The following is a 9,582-nucleotide window of genomic DNA, read 5'->3' as shown; positions in this document are numbered from 1 at the left end:
AGAAGAAGGATAAAAGAAATGATAGGAAATTAAAATTTGGGTTTAAGATGGCTCTTAGGAGATTTTAGCAGAGATCAACAGGGGAATGCACTTCAAATAGAGATAGCACATCAGAAAGTAAATATGAAAATAAGTACAGCTTTTCCAAAAACAAGCACACTGCCAGAGGCCTGTAATCTGACAAAGAGATCATAAAATGAAGCTTTACAGAATTAATTAGCCCAATTCAAAACTCTGGAGCAGGTCCTAGAGACATGCATTGTTAACAGTATTCAGTGTTAAAGTCTGTCTTTCCTTCTGAGAATAAACCCTTCCTTCCTGGCTGGCACTGAAATGTTCTCTTTTTATGACATGAATGTGATGGTACTTTTCTTTTCCAAGTATCTTTATTTGGCAAAATAAAATATCACCAACCTATCTCAGTTCTCAAATTTTTATTTTGTGTCAAATCCCAAAACCTGACACCTAAGGCACGTCTCTGGCCTCAGGGAGATTCCAAGAGAGTCAACATGCAGCAGGGGTTGGAAAGTGTGTTGAATAGTAAATTAGAAGAAGTAGAGACACCCCTCCTCCTCGGGCTCAGAAGATCTGTGGCAGGAAGTAGAGAGCTCCGCTTCAGGGCCGTTCTGGGGACCCTTGGAAGAAGTCATTGCACATGACGGTGACAATGGCCAGGAAAATAGCGTACTCCTTAAAGTCCACCTCCTGGTCACTGTTGTCATCAAGGCCGCTCATCAGCTTCTTCAGCCCCTCCTCATCCACCTTCTCCTGAAGGTGAGGAGGAATGAGGTCATCAGCAAGCTGCCCCCTTCCCCAACCCTCCCCTCACAGGCCCCCACAAGGCAGTTCCCGGCTCTCTTTCCCCACCAGGCAGCCAGATAAGAGAAACTACTAAGACAGCCCTAAGTGAGCAGAGGGCAGAGAGTGTGCCCGTGAGAGTTTCCAGCACCCCCTGCAGAGGATGGGGGCACGGGGCCCAGGAGGGGGAACATTAAGCACATATCAGTTCTAATGATGCCGGTATGGCCTTGTTTATCTGGTGCGGAAACAAGCTTTCAATTCCATATCATCAGCAAGGTGAATTCACAAGGGGAGAACTGTTTAATACCAACCAACATGATCAGAAAAGTTGAACCAAAACCCAAATAAAAAAAGGAAAGAGGTACATTGCATGCATGTATGGAAATGTCACATTAAAAAATCTTATACAGGGCTGGGGATATAGCCTAGTGGCAAGAGTGCCTGCCTCGGATACACGAGGCCCTAGGTTCGATTCCCCAGCACCACATATACAGAAAACGGCCAGAAGCGGCGCTGTGGCTCAAGTGGCAGAATGCTAGCCTTGAGCGGGAAGAGGCCAGGGACAGTGCTCAGGCCCTGAGTCCAAGGCCCAGGACTGGCCAAAAAAAAAAAAAATCTTATACAACAAATGTGTGCTAATAAAATAATCTAAAAAAAACTATTATTTTTTTTTTAGAAAAGAGGCGGATGCTGCTGGTTCACAACTGTAATTCTAGCTATTCAGGAGGCAAAGACCAGGACCAAAGTCAGCACAAGCCAAAAAGGTTGGCAAGATCCCAACTCAACAGAAAAGGCTTAACATTACGGTGCACATCTTTCATCCCAACTATGTAGGAAGTGTAAAGAGGATGGTTGCAGCCCGAGCCAGCATGGGCAAAAAAAAAGACTATCTCAAAAATAATCAGAGTGGGTTGGGAATGTGGACTAGTAGTAGAGTGCTTGCCTTATATGCATGAAGCCCTGGGTTCAATTCCTCAGCACCACATATATAGAAAAAGCTGGAAGTGGCACTGTGGCTCAAGTGGTAGAGTGCTAGCCTTGAGCAAAAAGAAGCCAGGGACAGTGCTCAGGCCCTGAGCTCAAGCCCCAGGACTGGCAAAAAAACAAACTAAAAATAATCAGAGTAAAAAAGGGCTCAAGGGGTAGAGTCCCTGCTCAGCAAGCTCAAGACTGTGAGTTCAATCCCCAGTACTACCAACAAAGAAAAGGAGTAGGAGCAGGAGCAGGAAGAGGAAAGAAATGTTGCCGGAAATAGTCATTAACAGAATGTGGCTCCCAAGCCCACTCAGAGAGCCAAGAGGAAAATGTTGTGGAAAGAATATCTCAGCCCCTTCCCCACCCCTGTATTTGCTTCCACAGGCACCCCGGAAGTAAAAGAAGGAAAATACCACCTGCCTCTACTCCCCCAGGACCCTCCCTTCCCCGACCTGCTCCACTCACCCCCACAAAGCTGGGCAGCTCCTTTTGCAGAAGTTCCTTCATCTCCCCCTTGCTGAGCTTGAACTTGTCACCCTCTCGGCCAGAGTACTTGTGGAAGGTGGAGACCATTGTGATCAGTGCCTGCTCCAGAGGACTGGACATTTTAGATCTGAAGCTGAAAAAAAGCGGCAGTGACAGAGACATCACCCAGACACTTGGGGTCTCAGCTCCATCTACAGGACCCCATTTGTGCCCTGGGCCCCAAATTGCCTCACCAAACCCCTCTAGGAATGGGCAGGCAGGGCCCACAATTCCAACCTGGCACTGTAGACCCATGCTAACCCCTCCCTTTGTGTCAAAGTCTTCTCTGAGCACACTTAGGGACACACCTTTAAGAGCAGCACTCCCCTCTTGGGTGTCTGTGGACAGGAAAAGGACAGAGTGACCACAGTCCCATTTTGACTCCAGTCTGTGGTGAGCACAGGCCTGTCTTTGAGTGAGCTAGTGAGGTTCTCTGCACAAATGTAGGCATGGCTGCAGCCCCCACAGTACAAGGTTTGCAGGAGGAGTCCTTGCCTCCACAGACTAGGGGCTCGGAGAGGATGGGGAGCATGTGTCCCATCACACTGGAGATCCTGAGTCATGTGCAGATGGGGCATACGTAGGGTGAAGGCACGTGAACACCCTCCCCAGCAGAAAGAATCCTGTTGGGATTTGAACAGGACGAATTAAACATCCCATGAGTAAAGATCATGATGGAATCTGGGCCCACAAGGACTGAGCTCAATGGTCATCTTTTCCATGGCTGTGTCTCTGAGAATGCCCAGAGCCGCCTGGAAAGGTTGGACCAGTCCCAAGGCAAGGCCACAGAAGCCAGTGCTAGAGGCAGGGAAAGCCTGACAGTCACACCCTCACAGAAGCAGGAAGAAAATACAGAGGCCTCAGGTAAGGACATGCCCTTGAGATTCCTGCCTCCTGTCCTTAATCTTCATAGAATCCAGAACTTTGCAAAAAACAAACTCAGGATTCTTTCTTTCTTTCCTTCTTATTTTTTTTTTTTTTTTTTTTTTTGCCAGTCCTGGGGCTTGGGCCTGAACACTGTCCCTGGCTTCTTTTTGCTCAAGGCTAGCACTCTACCATTTGGGCCACATCACCACTTCTGGCTTTTTCTATATATGTGGAGCTGGGGAATCGAACCCAGGGCTTCATGTATACAAGGCAAGCACTCTACCACTAGGCCATATTCCCAGCCCCTCGGATTCTTATAAAAGCAGCAATGACACATACCTCATCTGCTTGTATGCCTAGAGCCCCCCCCCCACCGCTACCAAAGGAAGCCCCCCAGATTGACATACCCAAGCTGAGATTCAACTAGGGACTTCACATAAAAGGCCCAAGGTTTACCTCAGGGTAAATCCCAAACCAACACCCCCACAGAGAACCCAAAACTCCTTCACTAAGGCATCCAGGAGAGACCCCCTCTATCTGACACTCCACAGAGGATCGTCCCAAGTGCAAGAAATCCAACTCCAGCAGGGATCCATCCATGAGAATCACAACACAAGGACAAAGGTGGAGACCCAGGCCTGCAGCAGGACAGAGGTACTTACCGGACCAAGTGGCAGAAAGATCTAGGAAAGGAGTAAGTAGCCAGACACCGAGAATAGGGATTTATATACCTTCCCCACTGCCCGCCACCCCCCCTAACTTGGAATTTTTGAGAATCCAAACCTGCCCTAACCTGATTTGGACAAACTTGGCCTCCCGCCACCTCCTACCCACTTCCTTCTGATACCTTCCTTCTCAGACATGGTAGCTTAGAAAAGCAGCTCCACCACCAGCTGGTGGAGGACTCTAGACTGGACCCAGGGCAGCTGCTGAGCCTACCCAGGCTACAGTGAGGAGAGGGAAGTAGCATGGGGATGGGGCCATTCCAGATAGGAGTGAGAGGAGCTAACTTCTGTTCTGGGGCCTGGAGACTCATCCCAGGCCTGGTTCTCATGACCTGAGTGTGAATCATAGCCCGTTCCTATGTCAGAGGCTGCTGTGCTCATGTGCATGTGTGTACATGTGTGTGAGGGAGTGGGGCGGTTAGGGGGAAGGATGAGGAGAAGAAACAGAAGAATCCGGATACCTTTAGAAAGCTGGGGGCCAGGAAAGGCAGCTAGTGAGGATTAGGATGAAGATATCAGAAGGAGGGTAGAATAAGATTACCTTTTGTTTTGCTAGTCCTGGAGCTTGAACTCAGGGCCTGGAAGCTGTACCTGAGCTTCTTTTGCTCAAGGCTAGCACTCTACCACTTGAGCCACAGCACCAGTTCTGACTTTTTCTGTTTATGTAGTACTGAGGAATCAAACCCAGGGCTTCATGCATGCTAGACACGCACTCTACCACTAAGCCACGTTCCTAGCCCCAAGATTACTTTTAATGATCATCAAAATATCTTGTCTTTGTTTTGTCTCTTGCTCTTTTTTTTTTTTTGTTAGTCATGGGGCTTGAACTTGGGGCCTGGGCACTGTCCCTGAGCTCTTTTGCTCAAGGCTAATGCTCTACCACTTTGAGCCACAGCACAACTTCCAGTTTTCTGGTGGTTAATTAGAGTTAAGAGTCTCATGGACTGTCAGGGCAGGCTTTGAGCCATGATCCTCAGATCTCAGCTTCCTCAGTAGCCTAGGATTACAGGTGTGAGCCACCAGTACCCAGCTATCACTTAGACGGTTGAGATAGGATCTGGCTATGTAGCCCAATACTTCCTAATAGGAGTCAATGCCTCACACTTTTTTTTTTTTTTTGGCCAGTCCTGGGCCTTGAACTCAGGGCCTGAGCTTCTTTTTGCTCAAGGCTAGCACTCTGCCACTTGAGCCACAGCGCCACTTCTGGCCGTTTTCTGTATATGTGGTGCTGGGGAATCGAACCCAGGGCCTCATGTATACAAGGCAAGCTTTCTTGCCACTAGGCCATATCCCCAGCCCAATGCCTCACACTTTTAAGCCTAGCTAATAAGGAGGCTGAAATCTGAGGATCGAAGTTTGAAGCCAGCCTAAGCTTAGAAGCTCCTGAGACTCTTATCTCTAATGAATCACCAAAAAGCCAGAAATGGAGCTGTGGCTTATGTGGTAGAGTGCTAGCCTTGAGAAAATACTTGAAATAAGACCTCTTAATGCATAACCAGGTGACTGAGTATGAGAGCCGAGGTTGTTCTATCTACAGCCTAAGTTGGGGTAGCAATGCTCTGTAGAGAGCCAGGGAGCCCAAAGGAGTGGGGAACCGTAACCTCCTCTTCTTCAGTAGGTTAGGTAGGAAAGACACCCTTACCCACAGCTAAAAATGGAGGACTGGATAGCTTCCTAAACCAGACCTAAGACAGGACCCCAGCCTCCCTTACCCCACCCCAAGGCCATCCCACGTGCCCTCTTCACATCCTAAGAAGGGCAAACACTGTGTTATTCAGCCCAGCCCAGGGAGGGGTTTGCAGGGAAGAGCTGGCTTGGTGGCCCCCCCTTCTCCTCCCACTCTACCCCAAGCCTAACTGGGCACCGCCCTTCCTGTGGGCCCAGCTGCCCTCCCCCTCCAGATGTCACCCAGCTCCTCCCCCCTCTCTCCCTTTCCCCCTAGTCTTAGGTGACTCATCTGTGGTTCCAGACTCAGATGCCCAGGCGGTGACTCAACGGGGCACACCCTTCTCCCCAAGGGCCTGGGCTGTGGCAACCAGAAACCCTAGCTCACAATTGCCACACTAGCACCAACACGGAGCCCCTCCATTAGAGGACCCTGGGGAGATGTGGATGGTGACACCATGGCAAGACTAAGAGGTGGCAGGAACAGACCATGAACCAGGCTCATGGCTGCCTGGAGTCTACCCTGGGGCTTGGGGGGGGGGGGTGCAGCCTGGGCAGCCTAGATGAAAAAGAACTTGGAACCCCAGCTTCCTTTTCTACACTTTAGTAGATTTATCTGATGTTCTCATCTCCCCCAAATCACGTGGCTGTCTCCTGCTAACTACTCTTCCCTTCAAACCCACTTCACGTACAATCTAATAAAAGTCCTTCACGCTGAAGGGGGCGGGCAGGGGAACCAAGGAAGTGCACCCATTCCTGCATTTTGACTCAGTTCCAGCCGGTCACTCCCTGCTCAGCCACTGCGGTGTGTGTCCCATGGCTCTTTCTAAAGAGGGCAGCTCATTGCCTGACCAAACACACACACACACACACACACACACACACACACACACACACACACACACACACTGCTTTTCCCTGACAGTCTGAACACACACCAGGGTACACGAGGGTGACCCAACCCCGTGGCCTACACTGATCTTTCTGCTCAGAAGCCCACGTCCACCCACATATCTCGTGCCACCGAGATTCCCATCTACCCTTCAAAGGCCAGTTAAATTCCAGCGACTTCACGGAGCCTTCCCAGACCCAACCAGAGTCGGTTTCCACCTGTGCTGTCCCACACAGGGCACTCCTTATTTCCTCCCCTGTGTACTTAGAGCATTCCTGTTTACACTGACTCACTTGTGTGCTTTTTTACCCACTTGCTCACCCCCTCGGAGTGAGCTCACAGGTCAGAGACTGGTCTTATTCACTTCTGCATGAGTACCAGGTTCTGGGCCCATACCAGGTGCTACCCTGGTTAATGCTGCTGAATGGCAACAATGGTCACTGAGAGGTTATTGCAGGAGTCCAGGGTTCAGGGAGCCCCTCTGACCACACCACTGATGATACTAGAAAAGAATCACTGCTCCCCTGTGACACAGGGTTGGAAAACAGAGCTTCAGGGAGCTACAAACCCCTGAGGAGTGATGACAGGAAACATTCTGCCATGGGGACTCAGTGAAGGAGCTGAGCAAACTCCCCAGTGGGCGAGGAGGGAATGTACAGGCAGACGAAGAGGAATAAGCCAGTTAGATGGAGGAGTCTGGGAGAAAGAGAGGCCAAGAAATTGTTAAAAGGGATACTGAAGCAGAGCACCCGTGTTTCATGCCTGCAATCCTAGCTACACACACACACACACACACACACACACACACGCGTGTGCGCGCACTTGTGGAGGGGGGTCAAACAAATAGAATAGGGACAGAATGGACTAGGAAGAAAGGAACAAGACAAAGGGGAGTTATACAGTCAGGCAGCAGCTCAACACCTGTCTTTAGCCAGGGATCTGATCTCAGGAGCTGAGGCCAGAACTATGTCAGTCCAATGGCCATGATCCTGGGATGATAATCATATTCACTCACCTGCCATTAGCTTGCTGTCTACCTTGAGCAACTGCATGTGACATAGCAGTGTTAGAAAGAGCTCAGGGTATTGGGGGGGGGGGGGTCACATAGGAATAAGGGCACCAACTCGAAAGGCACTTAACACGGCAAAGTCTACTTCCACAGAGGGGTAGGCCATGAGCCAAAAATCTGACAAGCAAGCCCACAGAGCAAACAAGGCCGGTCCCTTTTTATCCCTAACCCAGCAAGCCCTGCCCCTCTGCTCCGGTTGACTGAGCTCAGGTTCACAATCTGCAAAAGGATGTGGCTTAATTAAACAGGATGTAGTTAAAATTCAAGGGGCTTCTAACAGGATTTCTTAATTACAGTGTTCAGGAAAAGGATGTATGCAACAAAAATGAAATTAATAAAGGGCCAAGCCATCTGGCCGAGGTAGGAGCCATTCAGAAAAACCATTCTCTCAAGAGTAACAGAAAGGAAGCCAACTACTTTGATAGAAAAAAATGTTCTTCTCATTGCAGGACAAATGTGTTTGATCCACAACCTCTAGAGTCCCGTCCTGTCTTGACATTCTCCAGTCTCTACAAGACAGAAAAGCCAGGACATAGTCAGATAGCATCCAAGGCAGTGTCTCTGCCCATACTCTTAACTAAGAAGCTGGATCCTCACAGTCCATGGTCCCCTTCACTGGCTCCAAGCTCCTGTTTTGTACCCAGGGCTGTCTTGGTTTTGTGCATCTGGCTGGTGCCCCCTGGTGGTTGAAATGTGTCATGGCCGAGTAGGTGTCTGCTCTCCCTTCTGGAAGCCAGCCTTTTCCCAGGCACTGCTCCTGACTCACCCAGGAGGAGGCAGTGCTGATTCATTTCCAAGGAGCCTTCCCACACCTGCACCTGCCTCCCGTGAAAGGGGCTACTGAACAGTCCCTGCTGAGAAGCCCAAGTGAACCGGGAAAGCTGTTTTAAAAGCCTAGAGTAGGGATACAGGCTGGAGGGAAGCAGCTGTCAGAAGTGAGAGACTGAACACCTGTCCCTTTCCCAGGGAAAGAGAAAATGGTCTCACATCAAGGCCCTGGGTGTAAGTCTTGACGTTACCTCTGACTCACTAACTTGGAGGCTTTGAGCCACAGCTCTGAGCTCAAAACTTTTTCACCACAAGAATCACCTTTATTATCCTTTACCCTGCCCCCCAAATAAGCTCAGGAATATTTTTTTTTCTTTACCAAATTGCTTAAAAACATCTATGATCCATGTGTGATTAATCATACCCATAACTATCGCCTGATAGAATGGGCAGCATGAGAGAACCCCTCCTCACATTGGATTGAGTCTTTCTGCATTAGTAAATTGGTGCGCGCATTCCCTTTGCTGGAGGATATGAGGGGACCTATTGTGTGCTAGGTGCTTTCCATCCATTCTAATTCATACCACATCCCAAGAAAATGAGGTACAATCATACCCTTGTTTAACAGAAGGGGAAACTGAAACTCGGGGAAGCCTGACCAAACTCACATAGTTAAGAAAGACGGTAAGACTTAAGCACAGTAGTTTGGCGGTGTTGAAACCTCTTCATGAGCAAAATTGTTGGTGATCTCTGGGGGCCCTAACATTTCCATTCCTGCTCAGACCAGCCTCAGTCTGGGATCATCTTCTCTTCACTCCTAGCAATCTCGTGTCTCCACCTCACTTGAGGCCCAAGAGCCCTTCTTCTCAACCTCTCTAGTTCAGGCATCTTTTCCTCATGTCCTCCAATACCCTGTGGCCCAAATTTAAAATAAGCTGAGAAGAATCTGGGTACTGGTGGCTCACACCTGTAATCCTAGCTACTCAGAAGGGCTGAGATCTGAGGCTCATGGTTGAAAGCCGGGCTGTGCAGACAGAATCTGAGAGACTTTTATCTCCAATTAACTAGCAAAAAGCCAAAGGGTAGCCAGGCACTGGGCTCATCCCTGTACTCCTAGCCACTCAGGAAGCTGAGATCTGAGGACTGCAAGTTTTAAGCCAGTCCAGGCAGGAAAGTCCATGAGACTCCTATCCTAATAAACTACTCAGAAAAAGCCTAGAGTGGGGCTGTGGCTCAAGTGATAGAGCACTAGCGTTTCGCACAAAGGGGCTCAGAAACAGCACCCAGGCCCTGGG

The 9,582-nt window shown here is 49.4% G+C and overlaps 1 protein-coding gene across 3 annotated transcripts; it reads right to left on the bottom strand.

Moving 5' to 3' along the window:
- Nucleotides 1-419: 419 nt before the first annotated feature.
- Nucleotides 420-3,864, bottom strand: S100a2 (S100 calcium binding protein A2). Of its 3 annotated transcripts, none has more exons than XM_048358012.1 (3): nucleotides 3,831-3,864; nucleotides 2,242-2,395; nucleotides 420-768 (listed from the first exon to the last, which is right to left on the bottom strand). In XM_048358012.1, exons 2-3 carry the CDS (start codon nucleotides 2,380-2,382, stop codon nucleotides 616-618), a joined length of 294 nt encoding a protein of 97 aa, XP_048213969.1. In that variant the 5' UTR covers nucleotides 2,383-2,395; nucleotides 3,831-3,864; the 3' UTR covers nucleotides 420-615. The 3 variants fall into 3 exon arrangements, with proteins under 3 accessions (XP_048213969.1, XP_048213970.1, XP_048213968.1); XM_048358013.1 differs by lacking the exon at nucleotides 3,831-3,864 and adding an exon at nucleotides 2,610-2,630; XM_048358011.1 differs by lacking the exon at nucleotides 3,831-3,864 and adding an exon at nucleotides 2,539-2,629.
- Nucleotides 3,865-9,582: the final 5,718 nt, after the last annotated feature.

Source organism: Perognathus longimembris, chromosome 11 (assembly GCF_023159225.1).
Source record: "Perognathus longimembris pacificus isolate PPM17 chromosome 11, ASM2315922v1, whole genome shotgun sequence".
Lineage (NCBI taxonomy): Eukaryota > Metazoa > Chordata > Mammalia > Rodentia > Heteromyidae > Perognathus > Perognathus longimembris.
Note: the sequence above shows the minus strand (reverse complement) of the source record. Positions and strands in the feature narration are given on the sequence as shown.

Excerpts from the sequence above, each read along its gene's own strand:
- S100a2 (XM_048358012.1), bottom strand. The coding sequence starts at position 2,382 with ATGTCCAGTCCTCTGGAGCAGGCACTGATCACAATGGTCTCCACCTTC. Across the intron at positions 769-2,241 it reads AGCTGCCCAGCTTTGTGGGG|GAGAAGGTGGATGAGGAGGG; the intron begins GTGAGTGGAGCA and ends CCTCACCTTCAG.